Source organism: Panthera tigris, chromosome A2, assembly GCF_018350195.1.
Source record: "Panthera tigris isolate Pti1 chromosome A2, P.tigris_Pti1_mat1.1, whole genome shotgun sequence".
NCBI lineage: Eukaryota > Metazoa > Chordata > Mammalia > Carnivora > Felidae > Panthera > Panthera tigris.
This window is the reverse complement of record NC_056661.1, coordinates 106,527,131-106,549,794: the sequence shown is the minus strand read 5'-3', so window position 1 is coordinate 106,549,794 and position 22,664 is coordinate 106,527,131. Positions and strand designations below refer to the sequence as shown.

Here is a 22,664-nt window from a genome sequence, read left to right as displayed (position 1 = left end):
TATTTCACTGTTCTGTTGACCAACTGCTTCTGCCCAATAAAACACAAGATAAGGATTTCGAGTCTTAGGGGCATCAGCCTACAGTCTTTCCTCTTTCTCTGTGAAAGGAATTTTTTGAGAGGAGATAGCAGTATGTGACACACTATGGTAGTGTGTGAGGCATTCAGTAACTCAATTGCTATAACCATTGACAGAAACATAATGGGAAGGAAAAGTAAATCCAGTTGCTAGAATAAATGTCTAGTACAGTGAGGCAAAAGGCTGCAGTACCATTATGGAAGGAGTCAGATGAATTTAGGCTACTCCTAAGTAGTTGTTTGAGTCCATTGAAGTAAATCAACACATTGGAATTCACTCATCGGTTTCTTTGATGACAACTTAGCACTCCTGAGTCTAACTACCCTTCTTGTTTAAGATAAATTAATGTTGTTTATCTCTTCCATCACCTCCACTTCTACCAACATGAACATGAATCTTTTTCTGCATACTCATTGGGAATAACTAAGATTCCTTTGGGTCATTTAAAGTCCCAACTATGGGTTCATTCTGAGAAGTTCACTTATATAAGTTTTCTTGCATTACTAATTCTCCATTATTATCCTTTCCAAGTCCTTTATCATGTAAGACATCTTATCAGCAGGGCTGTTGAATTGTTGTATTTCATAAACTTTGGTCAACATTCTGTCCAGAAAAGGTAGACAACAAATTTTATTGTTTAAAATACTGCCCTCTGGTCAGCTGGCTTTCTTTTCTGTTCCCAGATTATTCCCCCTTCCACAGGAGTCTACTTCATGTTACTTCTGATATATCATGGAGAGGCCCTGGCAAACCAGTTTATTTTATCCTTAAAGAATGAGAATTAAAAACATGCCTCTGAAGGCGGTGGGGGGGGGGAGCGGGGGGTGTTGAGGCAGTGCCTGGGTGGCTGAGTTGGTTAACTGTCCAACTCTTGATCTCAGCTCATGTTTTGATCTCAGGGTTGTGAGTTCAAGCCCCATGTTGGGCTCCATACCCAGCCTGGGTCCCACTTAAACAGAATCCCTATGAGGACACAGATATGGGACACTCCTTTAGAGTGGTGCAGAGTTTAGGCAGATTCTGATTATCTGGGGGTGATATCAAGCATTTGAGTCTCTTAAAATCTCCCCAGTTGATTCTTTGCAGGCAGCATGGAGAATCATTGAATAAATAGATCAGTTGCTGTATAATAGGTATTATAGTCCAGACTGATATGGTACAATTGGGGTAATTTCCCAATTAAATTATAATAGTAGTACATTCTTAGTAATAAGCCTTGTGCATTACCATGTTTGCAGGTTGTCGCATATGGATGAATCAGTAACCCATAATTATCTCTTTAGATCAAAGTTCAAGTTCAAATTTCAGAGAAAAATTGTCTCATTGGCCTGGCTTTGGTCACATGCCTATTGTTTGATTCAATACAGTCGGTTTCCTTGTTTGGTGTATCTACCAAAACCATTCCCAGCAGTATGTTTCCCCATAATCAAATAAGGCCAAAAGAACAGATGCTCCAAACAAGTTTTTTTTTTTTTCTTGTGTATACCAAAGTGTTATATTTCTTGTGTAAAGCATATGCTCTTTTATTTGCCCATTTTCCTTTTGATTTATTTGTCCTTTTTACGTTCATTTTAAGATCTCATTGCATAAATATTAACACCATCATTTTATATGTGTTGCAGATGCTTTCTTCTAGTTTGCTCTGTGTGCTTTCAATTTTTTTTATTTTCTTCTTTTTTTTGTCCATATAAATATTCAAAATTTTATCTACTAATTCTATGCAGAACGATGTCTCTATTTTATAAGCTTTAGAAAACTCTTTCCTCAAATTGAGATTATGAAATGTTCCTGTATATCTTCTTTTATTACTTTTACATTTTGTTTAAGGTTCTGACCTTTAATCTTTAAAGATTGAATTTTCTCTTAGAAATGCATTGAAAGATATGGATTATATAGACATGGAGCACATTTTCCACCTCAAAATGAAATGTAATTGTCTCAACTAAAGCTGTTCATTAGTCCAACTCTTTCACCACTGCTTTGACATAATTTCACATATGATGAAATAATATATATGTTAGAGTATTGGTGCCCTTTGCTCTGCTTTGTTGGTGTTTTGATGCTAAGGATAGAACATTTTATATACTCTATCTCCCTAAATATTCTCTCAAAATTTAGTGACATTTACTCTTCCTAGTTATTGCCTCAAGTAAAAAAAATAAAAATAAAAATAAGGGCACCTGAGTGGCTCAGTCAGTTAAGCATCTGACTTTGGCTCAGGTCATGATCTCATGGTTCAAGGGTTCAAGCCCTGTGTTGGGCTCTGTGCTGACAGCTCAGAGCCTGGAGCCTGCTTTGGATTCTGTGGCTCCCTCTCTCTCTCTGCCCCTCTTCTGCTCTCTCTCTCTCTCAAAAATAAATATTTAAAAATTTTTTAAAAAATAAAATAAAATAAAAAGGTTTGAATGAAATTGCATTGAATTTCTAGTTTCTTTTGGATCACCTTTGAGAACGCTCTGTTTCTATACATACCAATGCCCGCACTGTGTCCCCAGTGGCAGACCAGTACTTCCATGGAAGAACTGTTTCTCTGTTATTATCCTGGAGGCAAATGCCACTGGTAACTGCTCTTGATGGGGACGCTGAGCAGGCTATGACTGACATGCTCACTTGTTGTAACTCCTGCCCCTCCTATTTCTAGCTGTGCTATCCCTGATCATGGCTTTGTTACCAGAGCTGCTTTTGCAGAGGTTCCCTTTCACTGTTTTATGTTGGGAACTGTTCCATTCTGTAAGGTCTCTCTACTAATCTAATATTCCTTTTGATTTAGCCTCAACTTTGTTTTTGGTGCATTACTTTCCAACTGGTATCATAGATGTACTTAAAATAAATTTATTTTGTCTGCCACCATGAGCTTGCAGTTATTCATTCTTTTAATTCCCTTTCTTCCCCATTTTTTCCTCCTTACCACACCAGTCTGTAAAATCTTTATGTATGCATCTCTTCTCTCATCCTATCTTTATTTATTTTTTTCTTTTCTAAAACTTCGTTTATAGAGTTGAAACTTTTCTTGATGTATTGGAGCTCTGCTAATCCTTAGTGTGAGTTATTTAGTAAATATCAAACTCTTTGGACATTTCCCTTTTTATCTTAAATTGTTTTCAAGACAGAAGTGGATATTTGTTTGTTTCCATTATATCTCCTTATATAAATTCTCTCTGATTCTATTCTATTAGTGGTCTCTAAAATTAGTATCTATGTCATAAAAAAGGTTTCTTCCTGATAATGCATGTTGTTATCTGATTGAAAACATTATTTGCAGGTGTAAACTAGTTGGAAAAGATGAAATATACACTATATATATTGCTTTCTGGTCAGAGAATGAGGAGGTGTTTTTTTCCTTCACAACACTGAAATAAATATGCTCATCTTGAGCTGTTACAACAACTGCATATGCTAATGTGGCCTATATAAAGTCAATATCAAGTTTTTGTGTACTTGTGACATGGGTTTTTCCTTTATAACTCTAAAGCTTTGTGAAAGTACAAATGGTTTATTTTAGTCTCATATCATCCCTAAAATATTCTAGGAAAAAAATCAAGTATTTATTGAAATGAAATAAAATAGAAGATAAATCTTTTAAAATCATGTAAATTATTTTCCAGATTGTTAGAATAATTAGGTATAATGATTTTTTTTATGAAAGTGCTATATATAGAAATGTTTGGTTTCACCTACCTAAACTAAATGCCAAACATATACAATATTAAAAGTAAGAGTTAACAGTCTACAGATTCTCATATTCCAAGTATGCATACTTGCATAGTGAAAAATTTTAATATATTTTCCTATTACAATAAATGTGTAACTTAGGAAAGATTAACAGATTCCACGAATTGTATTTACCACTTTCATAATTTAAGATATAATTTTATATAACAAAATTTCTACCATATTTTATGTAAATAAAATCCATCTTGAATCGGAACCGATGACCTACTACATATGTACATATGTCTCTTGTTATGAAATCTTGTTATGTCAGGGAGCTAAACAAAAATCTTCAGAAGGCTGAGAAAAAGATCATAAAAATTCAATCCAACTCTACTGGAAATATCCAGAAAAATAATGTTGCTGGTTGTAAAAAATTGTTGGCAAAGTAAAAATAAAGCCCTTCTCTCACCCTTCCAATCCTTATGATTAACCCTATTTTATGATGATTTTGTGAGCTACAACCCATCAATTAAATGTGTGAGCTTAATCCTGTCTTTATCACTAGAGTAAATGAGTTTGAAGTCGATTTTTTATTAAAAATCTATGGGTAGTAAAGGTAACAAAACAATGTGCTCCTACAATTAACAAAGTCATATAATCACCTGCCTTAAAGAAGAACTCCCCAATTTGGGGTATCACAACTTTATAGTCACTTTCCACATATAACAGCAAATGAATTATGACTTGAAAGATGTTGAAAATACTGAACTTTTGTTATTCATCTCACAAATAAAGCAATACTCGTTGGCTGAATAGCAGTTATACTAGAGACCCATGTGATTCTAAATTCCTTGAACACTCTAAAAAGAACAGTTTCACATGAATTGGCTGTTAGAAATAACCAATTCATTTATCTATATGCCTTAACCTGTTTTTTATTTTATCCCATGAAAGAAAAGTTTCTAATAATTACCAAACTAGTTTATTTGAGTATTCACAATTTGCTAACCTGCCCAGTGTCTTTTCTGGTACAACTTTTCCCATCTACCCCAGGCAGTTAAAGGACACGTCCCTACTAATGAGTGAAAATGAGATAACTCTTAGTAGATATTTATGTCAGAATCTTTTAAGAGTGATGATCATATAGCTTAGTCCTATAATTTAATTAAAAGGAATAACAGTGGGCAGTGTAATCCATACCAAAAATAGAATAACGATGCAACAGCTAAGTAAAAAGTAAAACATAGCTCACTAATCACAACAATGATAGTGACATAAATTGATTCAGTATATATTTATTAAATGGCTAACAGATGTGAGGAACAAGTCTTAGAAGTGCCATTCCAGTTTGAGCAAAGAGATAACAGTTTCTACTCACATGGCTTTATGTTTCAGTGAAGGAAGACAAATTAAACTAGCAAAATATACATTACGTCAGCAGAGAAAGTAAAGGGAATATACATGGGTAGTGAGTGGTCTGTTCTTTTATATAAGCTGAGCAGGGAAGAAGTCACCGAGTATAGACATGAAGGAGATGAAGGAGCAAGCCATTTGGCCATCTCATAGAAGATCATTTAAGGTAGAGGGAGGACCAAGGAGAAGAGCATCAGGACAGTATTGACATGCTTGGGGGAGATTAGCAAGATGGCCATGGTGGCTGAACCAGAAAGGATAGAAATAGCATAGGAAAATGTTACTGAGGGGCCAAATCACATAGGGTCCTACAGTTATAGTGAGTATGATAATTAGATTTACCCAGGACTCTTCTGGTCTATTCCTGGTTTTCCAGCATCCATCCCAATTTAGTATTTGCCCGGGAATTTTGCATTTTTAATTTAAATATTATCATTAATCAGTACATTATAGTAAACTCTGATGATGATGAGTTTGGGAGCTCTACTGTATATCCAGTCTCTGCCATGTTTTCCTCTAGTAGGGTAAAAGATACATACCTGTCCAGTGAATGGTGTTCATGCTTCAGTATGTAATCATTACGTCTGAAACATTACCAGAAAAAAAAAAAAAAAAACCCTCTCTTTTCCTGGTCTTTCCCACACACAAAGACAAGCAACAATTTCTTCTGAAGTACAGTATGCAGTGAGTTCAAAAATAAAATTAAATGTTTAGTAAACACCCTGTTGGCTAACTGGTCTACCAGCCCCTTATGCCTTGGCCACTGCCTCCTATCCCCTTGTGAGATGCAAAGGAGAAGAAATGTACCAATCAGCAATGTCAGTGGAAATTGGGGGAAATCATTGGTTAGATGTCTATTAAATAAATGTGAAGAAGAGAAGTTGAGCAGCCCTGCCAAGAATTTTAGTGAATAGTTTGAATACTCTTCTTCAGTATTTTCTTTAACTAAATATGTAGTCTGGGGGCACCTGGGTGGCTCAGTCAGTTAAGCGTCAGACTTTGGCTGAGGTCATGATCTCCCATTTCATGGGTTCAAGCCCTGGGTCAAGCTCTGTGCTGTTAGCTCAGAGTTTGGAGTCTGCTTCAGATTCTGTGTCTCCCTCTCTCTCTGTCCCTCCCATGCTCATGCCCTGTCTCTCTGTGTCTCTCAAAAATGAATAAATGTTAAAAAAAATAAACATATAGTTTATAAATATTTGTTTGTAATAGTTTTCTTATTTTGTAATAAAACTTTTAAACAAAAAGTAGCTAAAAAATCAATACAAATATTAAATGAAAAATTCAGGTCTGAGTTTCTATTTTCTCAGAAATAATTGATTATGAATACATAATTTTTATGGAATACTTACCAATATATACCATCAACAATGGGAGCTCTAGTGATATCATTGACCATCTTTAAACTGTAAGCACAAATACACTGTAGAAGCATCAGTATCTGTTTCAAAATTAATAGCTAATTATCTTCTCAAAACAACCATTTAAACTACAGAAAATCTCTTTGCCTATCACTCTTTGAAGCATGACTTTTCATTTAGATCAAATGATTTTTCCATATTAATGTTCATGTACAATTCCACGTTTTCTTGTGTGTGTTATAAAAGAAGTTATTAACTTAATATTTTGGCAGAACTTTAAATGATTAAGCAATGCCTGTGTGAACTATTTTTCCACTTTTCCATTTCCTCTTCAGTGTAGTTGGGAGACTCTCTATGGAGACTGCTATTGTCAATAATAAACTTCTAGATGTTAAATAAAGCCCTGTTTATTTTTAAAAGTCTCCTCTCCCTTGGATATTAGGAAATAATTGTATCCAATCTCTACAGTTGCTGCTTCTTATGTAACTGGATACATCCTTCCTGGTTCATCCCTTGAAAATTATATCTTCCTAGAATTTCATATTCAGAACTCTGTTTCATGCATATATGCTTCCTTAACTTTATAATAATAAAATAATGGTGATTTGTTGGGCATAGGTCAGGAATAGGTAGGTCAAAATACAACAAACTTATCACTTGGGCATTTTCTCCATTTGCAGATAAGGAAGCTCATGATCAGACGATTTAAATAATTTGCTCAAGGTTTTAATCCCAAAAAAGAGAAAATCTTTGTCTGCTGTATTCCATCACGACCCTTTTAACCTTTATTGTATGTTCCCTCTTCTTACTTCCTTTCTTGATTTTGATCATCAAAATATATTTGGATTGTTTCTGAATATTGCCTTCCATCTCAAATTTCTTTCTGCAGTCCCATATAGATTTGTACAACTTCTAGACAACATTTCCAGGTTAGTATCCTGTAGATGTCTCAAATTTTGCATGTCTAATATGAAACTATTTTTTCCCCTTTCTCAAACTTGCTCACTGACTTCTATTCCATGATATGATGAATAGCACTGTCCCTTCTCTTCTGACAATGCATTATTTCACACTGTCCAGAATTTCTGATCTAATCACTTTCCTGGTATCCTTTATTCACCCTTCTTCTTATATATTAATCCTTCGCTCACATCCTGTTCCCAGTTCATCAGAGAATTAACTTACTTCGATATACTCCTCAATTTAATCTGCATTAACTGCTCCCAGAGAACTTTCTATTGTGACCTGAACTGTGTGTTATTTTGTCTGCTTTCTCAACTAAACCAGTCAGATACTGGAGGCAAGGACTCTATCTTGCTTTTTGGTCTCTGGAATCTAACTCCGTTCCTGGCACAGAGTTGTAGTTAATAAATGCATATTAAATAAAGGGATCAATGCAGGTGCTGTGTCATTCATAAAAGTTACTTTTCTCAGTGTATAAATATTCTATTAAATGTAACTCTCTTAGACATTTATAACTATTCTTTTGTATTTGATCCCTGTCAAAGTATTTTTTTTCTTCCATAGAAGTTCAGATGTATTTCATAATTCACAATACCTTCTTACTTCACATTCTAAAATTAACTTGGTGGAATGATCTAATGCATGTAAAAAACTCATCCTAATTACTACTAATAAAAGCATTAAAATGACAAAATGGATTTGAGTAGATTTGCCAAAAAGTCCTAAGCAACCTAATCATTTTTGGTGTTACATTTTAGGAGTTAATTTTAGATAATGTCCTTTGGACCACAGATGATACCTTTGTGCTTTCTAACTGGAAGTATTAGGAATGAATTCTTCCAAGTTAACTTCTTTGAACGATCAGTAAATATGTGTGGTTTCTGGCTAAATTAAAACTCTTCATCATATTTTTCTCTTCATTCTTCACTTCAAAATTTTCAGTCTTTTCTACTCATGTTGTAGTCATATAATTATAAACTTAGAAGAAATATTTAAATTACATTTTCAAACATATACATATAAGTAGGCAAACTGTATGTGTGTATATATTTATGTATATATGTATTTAAACATGCACACATACACACACACACACACACACACACACACACAAACACACATTAGGATTTTGAGGAATGAAGACACACGTACCTGGCCATAATGTTCATTGCATATTTACAGTACTAAATATAGTTAGATAAATACTGAGTCAAATCACCTACCTCCCATTCTAATGCAGAAAACTCTTAACATGTAGAGATGAGAGGAAATGTCTGAAAAAAAGTCTAAAAAAAAAAAGGTTGTTTTATGTTCCTCAGCTACTTGGTCCTTAAATACTAATTTATGTTTATATATATTTAAGAAATCCTAAATCAGTTGCTATTTTCTACATACCAGAATAAGTATATTTTAAAGTAAGATCTTTGTAGAAGTACTTTATTATACAAATGAAATCATGAATAGTTTCAGTAAAAGGCCAAAACTATTTTAGCTAACTATTTGTTTTTATTCATTGAAAAATGATCTGAGAGAGTTTGATATTTTTAACACACTAATTTTCCAAGAATTATGTGCATTAGTGAAAAAGGAACCGAATGTTTGGACCACATTACAGAGCCGATTGTTTGCTGATTTATCCTCTCTAACTCATGTGAGGAAGAACATTAAGGTTATTTAATAAGATAACAGAGGTTTCCCAGGAAAAATATTCTCTCATTTTCTGTCTCTCATTATCTCTGTCATTTCTCACTGCCTTTCTCCTGTACTCTTTCTCTCCTTCTCTTGTAAAATACATATGCATAAAATATGTTTTTGATTTTTCCAGAGATAATAAAATTAATGTTTCAGTTATTAATGGTTCATTGGGATACATGTTTTCTCCAATACTCTGGAAGTTATTTCTAGCTATGGTGATAACAGCATTTATACTGGGTTCATCATGAGGAGTTCAAGTTATATTTTGTATGACTATCCCACTTATCTACATGAAATGCCCTCTTGCCAAAACAGTATAAATCCATCTTTCATACAGTATCCTTGAAAGACTAGCCAAATTTGTTAAAACAGGTGCATTTGCTAGTTTACCTTTATATTTTCTTATTAAAAGAGAATACATAAGATATGAGATGGCAGGACATGGTTATAAGTAGTTTTACTTTAAGCTGAAATGATGGGGGAGGCATATTACAGTTGATGAGTAATCACTTTGAAGCTGACATTATCAAGATCCACAGAAAAGGACACTATATAAGAATGTATTTTGTAGACAAAATTTTTTAACGTTTATTTATTTTTGAGAGACAGAGTGAGACAGACCATGAGTAGGGGAGGGACAGAGAGAGAAGGAGACACAGAACCCGAAGCAGGCTCCAAGATCCCAGCTGTCAGTAGAGCACAATGCAGGGCTTGAACTCACAAACCATGAGATCATGACCTGAGGAGAAGTAGGATGCTGAACTGACTGAGCCACCCAGGTGCTATGGAATATATTTTGTTAATTGGCAATATACAGTAGAGAGGAGACTTTGGGGAACATAATTGCTTCATGCATAGGTTTCCCAATGTGACGGCGGCAGCAATAATAGTATCCAGTGATACCAAGGTATGTATAGATGTGGTCTGAGTATTAGGAAATGAAGTGGAAGATATCAAACATTATTTTTCTAGACTAGCAATATGGTTTCAAAAACAATAGCAACATCACAAATCAGAAGATTCAATCTGATTTTAGTGAGGCAATTGTGAAGCCATTTAATCTTATAACCATAAGAGTAATATTTAACTGTGTACCTGAAGGTATGACTATGAATTGAGCTAAATAATAAGAGATAAGTATGCTTGTTTCTGGCTCAAAATGCCTAAATCAAAATGCAGACCTTTCTTAAGGCAAGCTCTTGATACATTTTTTCTGAGCAAAGAAGAGGAAAAGGAATAGTTGAGGACACATAACAAAGTCATTTTGGATCCTTCAACCTTCTGTTTCTTTAATGCTAAGAAATATGAATAGTATTTACTAATGAGAACTCATCCTGCATTATTATGCTGACAATATTTATGAATCTCATACTGATTTCTTGTAAATATCAAAGAATATAATTTTATAATATATGCATTGTTTAATAGCTATACACATATATTTTCCAAGATTATGGAATCCATACTATAGCTTTTCTTTTCTCTTTTTAAAAAAAGTTTTCCTTGTGTGCATTTTAAATACTATTGTCAGGTAACTATTAAAACTTCCTCAATCTTTGTCAGTTTTATCCTAACACTTCTTAGCAATGGAAAGTAGACTTCTAAATCTTAGATGCAATATCTTGATTTGCTTTTAGTGGTATTAAGCTTGAAGATCTCACCACCCTTTTTTACAGTGTGTGCTGTAGTGTTGGCTGTTGAGTAAATGTGGTAGGAAAGCAGCCGACACAGAGCTACTAAAGCTGTACATTAATATTAGATCTCCTTCACATGTAGCTATTGCGGCTGAATAGTAACTGTCCTAGGAGAGCACTGATGACCAACCCTGGAAACTCAGCAATTATTAATCCACTTCATAAATCACCTTAAGTTTTAATTTCAGTACATTTCCATAAACGTAACCTAAATAAATTCCGGAGCCACACATGATTACTTGATTGAGAAATATTAATATGTATTAATTCTGCAAGTGGACCTCTGAAATTGGTAGGTGAAAGTATAGTACACAGCACTAAAGTTTCCACAAACACGCATTTTTGCAGACACTCCTTATTCCCTCATCCTTCTTATGGTTAGAATGTCATGTGAAGTGGGATCCTCATATCTGCTGGCCTTTACAGCTTAATGAGTAAAAAGTTAGTGCCCATGCAGGGCCCTGCAGTTTGGTTCTTGCCAAGTCTCTTGGATTTATTTGTTCTCACTCAGACCTGTTTTTCTCTGCATGTTCTGGCCGTAATGCCATAAGTAGGCCTCCCAGTAGTTCACCGGCCACAGTTTCAGATTGGAGGTAGGAAAACTTCTCATTGTCCATCCAGGTTTGCTTGGTAGTAAGTTCTCCCTGTGATTTTACCAGAACACTGAGGGAGAGGGAGGGGTGGAAATAAAGGCATGACACTCTGACCTATAAAACATATATACTACTTTTAATGAAGGGAAAATGATTGAATCAGTAATAACCCGTGGATAGTACAATGTAATTTACATATACATATTGTTTGTTTCTTAAGACAGCCCAATGAAGCAAATGTTATTAACTTCATTTTAAAGAAAAGGAAACTGAGGCTCAGAATGATTAAATAATTTTCCAAGGCCACTATTCAGTGAATGAATGAAATAAGGAATGAATGAATCTCTAGGGAAAACAGCATGGATTGAGTGGAATAAGAGGCTGAGATAGAGAGGTCAATTTTTCAATCCATTTAGCAATCTATTTACAGAGAGTAAGCTGGTCTGACAGTCACATGGGGTTTATGTTTGGGGGTAGGATGCTGCTGAAGAACCAATGATGACAATTTTAAAAGAAACAAGAATGAATAACAGATGAAACATCATCATGGAGTAGAAGAACAATGGTGAGTCAAATGGATGGTTAGGCTTTCACCAGAAACAATTAGCTCTACAGTAAACTTTTCATCTGCCAGCATATTTTGAAATCTTTTCTACCCTTCAGTGAGTCAATGTTTGAAAATTTAGGAGATAAACAAATTAATAGGATATATTATGGCAAAAACTGATTTAGGGAGTATTAAAAATAGAAATTTTGTTCAATAATTATTAAAGGAATTGAAAAAATTATATAAAAAAAGAAAGAGATAAAGACTCACCAGAAATTGGATAGTTTATATGCAAGTGCTACCTTCCAAAAATTGTACAGATGCTTCCAAAAAAATGAAAATGAAGGCATATTCTAGAATTAATTTTATGAGTTATGAATAATTTTGACAAAAATTAGACAGAGAGGGTAGGAGGAAGAAAAATAGTAAGTCTGTTTTGATCAATATAGATTCAAAATGTCTAAGGAAAATATTAGCAAACTAAATCCAGTTCTCTACAAAATAGTAATAAACAATATCCAATTTGGGTATGTAAAGTACTGTAAGGGTATTTTAATAATGCAAAAATATCTAAATGTGTATCCCTACATTACTGATTAAATGAGATCAACCATGTAATATCTCAAAAGATGCAGAAAAAATTTAAACATTTACTCATAATAAAAAACCCCTACTATAACAGGAATAGAAGGAAATTTTATGAACCTTATAAAAGGTGTCATTCAAAAAAGAAGAAAATAAGAAAATCTGTACAAAAACATCATATTAAGTGGGGGAAAATATAGAAATATTCCACTTAAATTTAGGAAAAAATTATGGGTGTTCTCTATGAATATCCCAGTTCAGCGATATATTAGAGCTCTGGACAGCATGAAAAGAAATAACAATTAGAAAAATTGGAGATCACTAATAGTACCATTATTATCAGCATATCATACAATTATTTACATAGAAATCCAAGTGAATCTACAAAATATGGGCAATAGAAACCACACGAGTAATGTGGCTCTTTGCAAGATCAAAATATAAAAGTCAAATATATTTTCTTATACCAGCAACAAAACATCAGTAATAAACTATTTTAGTAATATTTAGTATACCAACACAAACTATAAAACAACCAAGAATAAACCTAATAACACATATGCAAGACCTGGAAGCAGAAAATTAAAAGCTTTATTGAAGGACACTAAGCAATATCTAAAATAAATCAAACATGCTGTATCGTGGATGAGGAAACTTCACTACATTATACAAACTTTAATTCTCCCAAAATTGATCTATAGGCTGAATGTTACTTTGTTCAGAATCATAATTGGTTTTGTTTGTTATTTTGTGTGTGTGGAATAGGATAAGTTAACTTTAAAATGTATATAGAAAAGCAAAGAAGGGATAATAGCCTAGATTCTTTACACTGTATGAGATACAGACTTATTATAAAATTACTTAAGGAATTAATGTGGTACTGGTTGAGGGATGGACAAATTTATGAATAAAATAAAACAGTTCAAAAAGAAATGTACTCATGTATAGAAATCTGATTTATGGTGGAGCTAGGAAGTGGAATTATTCAATAAATAAAAAGAACAAAGAAGAGAGAAAAATTGGTGCACAAGAGCCACAAGGAAAGATAGAGGGAAGGAAGGGAGAAAGAAAGAGACAAAAAAAAAGAGAGGATGGAGGGAGGGAGAAAGGGAGAGAACGGGAAATGAATAAAGGGATCCCTACCTCGTACCACCACAAAGAATCGTCAAAAGCAAAACTGAAATTTTAAAAAAGATTATATATGAATTATCTTCAGACCTCCAAGTAAGCAAGCTTTTGTTACACAATATAGGCCAAAGGGCTAACCACTTATGAAAAGATTGATGAATTTGAATGCATTAAAATCTTGTGTATTAAAATACACATTAAAGTAAAAAAAAAAACAACTTATAGAAGATAGTTGCAGAAAAAGCATTAAAATTAAGAACAATTAAAGACTTTTTTTTTTTATAAATCAACAAGAGACAAAGGAGTAAAGAAATAAAAGTCATGAATAACCATTTCACAAAAGAGGAAACACATGAAATTAAGAAGTGTGACATTGTAAGTGTTAGAGTGGGTTCAGCCAAATTTTATCTATACTGTGAATGGATGCATGCACTGGTAAGACTTCCTTGGGAAACTAGAGTTGCATATAAGTATATCCTACTCTGAAAGTAGCAACTGTCCACGAAACCTAGGAATATGTCCAATACAGTTTTTGTAAGAACATAAATGAGCCGATCCAAATGTCCACCGACGTGGATTTCAAAAGACACATTCACCTAAATGATATTTACCAATAGAAATTGAGTAATTTCAACTATACATGGAGATAACTTCAGCTATCACATGAATGAATCTTAGTAATAATGCTACGTGGAAAAAGCAAAAAGCGAACAATATGTTGTCTATGGCATGCACATAAAGACTAAGAATTCAGAATAGTGCTCACCTTTGTGTATGAGGAAGAGAGAAAGACCACAGAGGTCTATGTAAGTTACTAGGAATCTTCTTCCCTTGGGGTGGGCAATTAGTACACAGGTGCTTAAATTATGCATAATATTATGCTATACATAATATGAGCAAACAAATGGGAAATAGTCTCTAAGAAAATATTGCAACATGTCTAACATTATATCCACAATATAATACCTAAGAAAATACTTGGAAGTTTCATGTTCTAAATATTAATGGCTCTAATTATCCGATGGTGGGGTTTTAGTAAATTTTTATACATTTCTATTATATTTACGCACTGTTTGTATTACTTTAACAAACTGTTTTTGTAATAATGCTAATTTGAATGAGACACAGCATTCATAATATGTAGAGTTCATAAGACAATAATAAAAGACGACTCAGTGGAAAAGATGACGAGGGTTTGAAGATGCAGTGCACAGAAGAGATCACACACGTGTAAACCTACAGAAATATGCTCAATCCACTAGCAAGCAGGGATATGTGATTTGACAATAATAGCATAATTCTATTTTTCACTATTACTGAAGAAATATCCTCAAGTTGTTTACCTACAGTGTTTTGAAGTTGAAGGAAATCGATATTCACATCTTTCATAGCGGGAGCTGTTCAGAGAGTAATATGATGGTGTACTAGAACATTTCTCTTCTAGAAGATTAGCCTTCCAAAACATGCACATGTTCTCATAAACGTACTTCAAATAGTATTAAGTATAATACCTATTTTTTGTATTAGTGAAACACTAGAAATAGTTTAAAAGTACATGAAGGGAAATGGTTTCTTTGATCATAGAGTGTATACCTTATATAATGCATTCACTTATTATAAATCATGATGCAACCCTATATGAGCTGACATGGCAGGATCTCTTGTACATTTTTAAATAAAAAATGGGCACAAATACATTAACAGGATGTATAGCATAATCCCATTCACGTTAAAAATATGTGAATAATAATGCTCATATGTGTACATTCACATATGTAAATATATAGAAAAATTTCCTGGAGGATTGAATATTATATTACTACCAGTTGGTTACCCCTGGGTAAGGGAGATAAACAGACACATTCCACATATTTCTGTCTTGTTTCAGTTATTTATTTATTTATTTTTGTTGCAAGAAAATAGGCATATACAATTGTATAACTGCCTGCGATACCTGCCTTTTTAGCTTTTCCCAAGGTGGGTTTCTTTAACAAGCAGATGCCCTTTGCATTAGAAACAGAAGCTATGGTCTTGTATTGCAGCCCACCCAGCAATTCGGCTTGAGTGTTCCTAGTAGCAAACACAGAGGGTCGTGTCAATAGCTGAGGGGAAGCCTCCTATTTGCAAATTCTAAGTCAAAGGAAACAGAACCCCAAAAGCAATGTGATCAATTTCTTCCAGTGGTGGAAAGCCTGAAAACTCTCAAAAATATATTTGCTGGCATAATAGTTATATTTATATAATGATTCAAAAGAGCATTTTTGATTAATGAAAATTATTGAATTAAATACTACAATGTTTGTCACTTTGGATTATTTGTGAGTTGCAGATCAAATATGAGAGGATATTTTAATAAAAATTATAATGTCTTAGTTTTGTTTTTGTAAACTTAAGAGTTGATGAATCTAGAATATACAATTAAAATATGTTTAAATCGAGATGTTCTTTTATTTTAGAATTTTATTCTAGTTATTGAATATTTTTCAATAAGATCATTGATGTTATCTGACAGTTTTCATAAACTAAAAATGTCTGTCATTAGACAAAATGCTAAGAATACAAAACTTTACAAGTCCTAATTTTAAAGTATCAATGTGCCATTACATGCTTATTTTTCAGGTTAAACTTTTTCCGTGATGTTCCTGATTTCAGAGTGTTAGCCTGTGGTGGAGATGGAACCGTGGGATGGATTTTGGACTGCATAGGTAATGAAGACACATATTTAATGTCGCTGGGGTGAGACTGGCAACCGAAAATTCTTTATATTTTATTTATGTTATTTAATGCATTGATATCTTTGAGTGCTACGGTGGTATAATCGGATATCTGGCATGTTGCACGTTATTTACTGGCTTAATGTATTTTCTACATTTAGAAATTTTAATTGGTAAAATAATTTGCAATTTCTATATAGAAATCCTTCTTTTTTAAATCCATTTCTCTTGGAATTTCCTAAATCCTCAGAGCTATTTTCAAATCAGGCTTTACAAATTCCATTTCTTTCTTTGCCCCGAAGAGGGAGCCAAAGAGCATCTTAGCATTTGTGATAATGTGTGCCAAATAGATGTACTTATTTCATTGAAGCATGGAGCCTCGAAACCTTACCCTCTGTTTACATTCATATCACATGCATCAATCATTATTATTAACATAGCTATTTTTTATTTATCATGAACTATCTCATAGACCTTGTGCTAATATTTTTACCCCATCCATCCTCATTCTCACAACTTTTTGACATAGTATTGATAATCCCATTTTATAGAGAGAGGCTTTAATATATGGAGAAGTTAAATAATTAGAACAACGTTTTAAGAGCTGTGAATTGATAGACCTAGGATTCGAGCTCACGCCTAACCTTATTTTATATTGCTTCTCTATTTAAACTTTTAAAACATTTTTTTTAAATAAGCAAACAAAGCAGATACATGACTGAGGATCAAAAGCAGACATGTATCACAAAAGCTTGATGGTTGAGAAAAATTATCTAGTTTTTCAGAGACAGTCAGATGTCACAACTCATTACAAGTCAGTAAAATGATCATGTACCGGCCTTTAACAGGAGATAAATGCCAAACAAATATCCATTTCTTTAGTTCTCATTTCAGCTACTACATTGAACAATTCTTTGTTAAAAACGGGCCCTTCACCAAAGGGAAATAGTTGGTTCAAAAGAAGTTTTGCTGTCTATGTAAATTGAAGCAAACTTTGATTTAGTTAATGCAGGTGAAAATATTCTATCTTTTCATACACACAAAAGTATTCAAATTAAAAGTGAATGCATGTTGTCAATACACTTTTGGTAAACATCTTATGACTTTTGTCCATTTTTTTTTTAAGAAACACTGAAAACTGTGTTCTTGGGCCTTTCAATAAAAGATGTAAATAGGATAATGTGCATTATCTAAAGAGAAAATCAGAAACAAACTGCAGAAATTAGAGCTGCTTGAATAGAGCCGGAGATCTTGTAAGAATGTTAGTGAAAACAGTACGATATTGTGAGTTTGTTTTAGCCTCCCAAATCTAAGCCTCACTGACTACACTGGGGCATATCCATCCCTAAATAATCTGTTGTCTCCACATTCTTCACACAGACACATACTCACTTTGAGGGCTGAGCAGGTAGAAAAAATAAAGAAAAGTAATATATGTTTGTGAGAGTCATCAAAGGCATATGATGGTTTACACAAAACTATGTGGAATTTTGATGGCAGAGATCTTTACTGTTCTGAACCCAAAGCACTATGTTCTGTAAACCTTAATCTCAAAGAACCCTGCTGATCTCAGAATTACCCAGTTCTTATGTTGTTTACTCTGACCCAAAGCAGCACCATGTGTAGGAACAACACAGTGAAACACTTTTAACATTTTACTAGCTTCTAGAGTTTGATTTTTTGAAACATTTTATTCCTTAAAGTGAAATATACCTACAGTTGGTGTGCAAAAGGACTTTTTACAGGAATGTTCACCTTCACTCTGATGATAGCTCTCTAGTATATTCCTTTGATGCATATACCTGAATCCTTGAGAATTTCAATGATGTTAAATCAAACCCACCATAATTTTTAACTGAGTTAAAATTTTAAAAGGCTTTATTCGGGCATAAGTCCTGAAAATTCCCACCACTTTGTAAATTATGGTATTTGTTTGTGTTTCATAAAGTGCTATAAATACACACAAATTAATCTTAATTTATAATTGTATATAGCTATAAAACATCACTTTTCCTGCTTGTAAGTACCTAGTGGGAAGCCTTATGCCAAGCTGTCTTATTTACTGTTTTTCCATCTGTGATGAAAATTTTATTTTATCTTAATTTTTCTATTCCACAGAAAAGGCTAATGTTGTCAAGCATCCTCCAGTTGCTATTCTGCCTCTTGGGACCGGCAATGACTTAGCAAGATGCCTGCGATGGGGAGGAGGTAAAACATAACACAATAATGAAAATCTTAAAAAACAGAAATACAGTGTAGAACATCCCCCCCTCAAAAAAAAAAAAAAAAAACACCTAAGCCCATCATTTTTTATATGTGATAACTGCCATGTGAAGTTAGTAAATATAATTGCTATGAGAGACACAGTATCTAGTTTTGAACAATAATTTAGGGTAAGGGAACAAATAATGGACCAATCGCTAGACTGTGAGTGCTGGGCTTTAATATGATACCAATTATAGACTTTATGGGGCATGGCAAGTTTCTAAGCCTGATTGGTTTGGGGTTTCTAACTTAAGAAATGAGATAAGCATGGGTTAACTTTAAAGTAATGTTCAGATTTTTGATCTCTGAGTTGTGTAGCAAAATCACAAACAAAGGAAAAAAAATTGAAAGGCTAATGAATGATTTGTCCAGGAATGAATACATTAAGTAATACTTACTTTTTGAGACCCGCTTTATACCAGGCAGTGTGTTCTGTACTTGGGATACAACGTTAGTAATAGAAAACAAGATCTACCTTCAAAGGGGCCTTGAATTCCAGCAGCATGTAAAGTCATATGTAAATTTTGAGACTTCCTACTAACAAGCACACCTATAACCAACAGAACAAAAGGCCTCATGGAGGAAATGAAAACATAACATAGGGAGAACCCTAACTGGTGGATAATGACAGCCATATAGAACTGAGGGTAGACTTTATAGGCAAGAAAGAATCTCAATTTCAGAGACCCAGAAGGAGAAAGGGACTTGATACACTCAAGGAATTCAAAGTGGAATATTGTGTATGAAATAGGATAAGGGGGGAATATTTCAAAAGGTCTTAAAATAATTTGAAGTATCATTAATAGGCTCTACTTACCTGAAGATGAGAAAGAAAATAAAACCAGATTTTGCTAAAAAAAGCCAGAATTTAAATCTAATTTTATCTTCTAAATTCACTTAGAAAAGTTTAAAAAGTGTCTGCTAAAACAATGTGAATCAAAAAGCCCTTGCGTAGCTTGTTAAAAATACAGTGGCCTGACCTCACCCCAAATATGCTGAATGGAAATCTCTGGGGGTGACCTAGGCAGATGATTTTCTTTTTAAACAAACTCCACAAGTGACTCTGATTTACAATAAAAATTTGAGAACAATTGTTCTGTGAGTATTTGGCCTACTGGTAAACTCTAAGTCATGTGTATATTATGTATGTCTATATGTATATGTATATGTATATGTATATGTATATGTATATGTATATGTCAGAATTGGAGACTAAGTTAAAAACTCGGTATATTATATATTTGTAAGTTTCATTAGGAATATAATTTAGTAAAAGGATATCATGAAACACTGAGTTAAATCTCATAGAATCTACAGACCAACAGACAGATAGAATGAACCATTACTTATAAGATGCTAGTGTTTGCCAGCACTTACACATGCATATTGATTAAAAGGAAGAGAATCACACATGTGGCTTCTTGTGTATTCTTTCAAAAAATATTTTTGATGTTTGAAAATTAATGATTTTGTTTAGATTCCAAACTTATAAATGCCTTCAATCTCAAAATCAAATAGAAGTTACATTTGGAACATTTTCTAATGATTTTCTTATAAAACAATTTTAAGTATTATTATCAGTGGTCAAAGACACATGAATTGTAGATATGGAATATATGGAGTATATGTCAAAGCTCTGAAAGACTCAAACATATTTAGAGAATAATGGGGGGAAAGTATCCAGCTAGACGGTCAGGAACACCTCTCTGAGGAAGTAACATTTAAACTGGATTTAAAATATAGGGAAGGAGAATTAGCCTCCTAAACTGTAAGGGCTGAAGGAAGGCTGATGTGACTCTTGAATCAGTCGAGAGATAGTGGATAGCAATGGAGTGGGGGAGATTGGAGAGATAGTCAAGAGCCAAAATAATGCTGGGGCTTGGTGGTCTTGTTAAGAATTTTATTAGATTGAATTTGAAGCACAAAGTGAAACTTGGAAAGAGTTTCAAAAGCAGCATAACGCAATGACATTTATGTTTTCAAAAATAGGTTAATTGAGGGTTATAACATAAACTTAAGAAGAAATTGTGAAAATGTAGACAATCACAGTTTTCCAAATAAGAACTTGTACTATAGTTTTCATAATTAGAGAATAAAAGGACTGGGCCAGGGTGATGATAAAGCAAATGAAGACAAGTAGACAAACTGGAGTTGTGTTTTCAGGGAAGGACTGATAGAACCTGCCAGTGGAGTGGATAGGAGCTTTGTGGAAGGCAAGGTATTAAGGGAAACAGCAAGATGCCTAAGTGGAGTGATTGGCAAAAAGAGATACCATTTGGTAAAGCAACATGCTCTGAAGTGTGATTATTTCTCACCAGGTGTGTAGCTAACTTCGAGCAAGTAAGTTGCTTAACAACTGCATACTGCCGATTCCTCATCATATTTGAAAAAATGGTAGTGTCTGCCTTGTGGGTTCTGATACCAAGCTATCAAATTGTTTGCCTAATGTTTGTTCTGAGTACTTTAGGTAGTTGTAGTAATTATCATCATGCTTAGCATTTGGGAAAGAAAATAATCACTTGGTTAATTATTGGTTAACTTTTGGTCACTCTAATATGTTGACTTTAAGCTTATTGTTTGATAAGAATATATTTGGGAAAATGTAACACTGGAAGAATGTAGGAGGTCCTAGGGCATTTGAAAATACTTAGTTTACATTGTCTTTGCAGTTTTTCTGGCAATAATTAGTCTAACAAAAATTTAAGATTATGGCAGGGAAAATGTTTCATGAGAGTGAGGGGATAAGAGAGTTTTAGACGGGGCACAACTTACAAATATATGTTATTGCTTTCCTTTATGTGACTTTCCTTTATAAAAATTTCTATGATTATTTTTTTAAAAATTTAAAAAAGTTTTATTTTATTTATTTATTTATTTATTTATTTATTTATTTATTTATTTATTTTTAATATATGAAATTTATTGTCAAATTGGTTTCCATACAACACCTAGTGCTCATCCCAAAAGGTGCCCTCCTCAGTACCCATCACCCACCCTCCCCTCCCTCCCACCCCCCATCAACCCTCAGTTTGTTCTCAGTTTTTAACAGTCTCTTATGCTTTGGCTCTCTCCCACTCTAACCTCTTTTTTTTTTTTTTTCCTTCCCCTCCCCCATGGGTTTCTGTTACGTTTCTCAGGATCCACATAAGAGTGAAACCATATGGTATCTGTCTTTCTCTGTATGGCTTATTTCACTTAGCATCACACTCTCCAGTTCCATCCACGTTGCTACAAAAGGCCATATTTCATTCTTTCTCATTGCCACATACTATTCCATTGTGTATATAAACCACAATTTCTTTATCCATTCATCAGTTGATGGACATTTAGGCTCTTTCCATAATTTGGCTATTGTTGAGAGTGCTGCTATAAACATTGGGGTACAAGTGCCCCTGTGCATCAGTACTCCTGTATCCCTTGGATAAATTCCTAGCAGTGCTATTGCTGGGTCATAGGGTAGGTCTATTTTTAATTTTCTGAGGAACCTCCACACTGCTTTCCAGAGCGGCTGCACCAATTTGCATTCCCACCAACAGTGCAACAGGGTTCCCATTTCTCCACATCCTCTCCAGCATCTATAGTCTCCTGATTTGTTCATTTTGGCCACTCTGACTAGCGTGAGGTGATATCTGAGTGTGGTTTTGATTTGTATTTCCCTGATAAGGAGCGACGTTGAGCATCTTTTCATGTGCCTGTTGGCCATCCAGATGTCTTCTTTAGAGAAGTGTCTATTCATGTTTTCTGCCCATTTTTTCACTGGGTTATTTGTTTTTCGGGTGTGGAGTTTGGTGAGCTCTTTATAGATTTTGGATACTAGCCCTTTGTCCGATATGTCATTTGCAAATATCTTTTCCCATTCTGTTGGTTGCCTTTTAGTTTTGTTGGTTGTTTCCTTTGCTGTGCAGAAGCGTTTAATCTTCATAAGGTCCCAGTAATTCACTTTTGCTTTTTAAATTTTTTTTTTTTCCAACGTTTTT

The 22,664-nt window shown here is 33.8% G+C and overlaps 1 protein-coding gene across 14 annotated transcripts in view; it reads left to right on the top strand.

The window, feature by feature from the left end:
- Positions 1 to 22,664, top strand: part of DGKB (diacylglycerol kinase beta) — a 713,599-nt gene that overhangs the window by 272,573 nt on the left and 418,362 nt on the right. For all 14 annotated transcript variants that reach the window (XM_042967524.1, XM_042967496.1, XM_042967510.1 and 11 more), the window contains 2 exons: positions 16,328 to 16,413; positions 18,541 to 18,630. In XM_042967524.1, the coding sequence (XP_042823458.1) occupies positions 16,328 to 16,413; positions 18,541 to 18,630 (176 nt within the window). The remainder of the gene's footprint in view (positions 1 to 16,327; positions 16,414 to 18,540; positions 18,631 to 22,664) is intronic.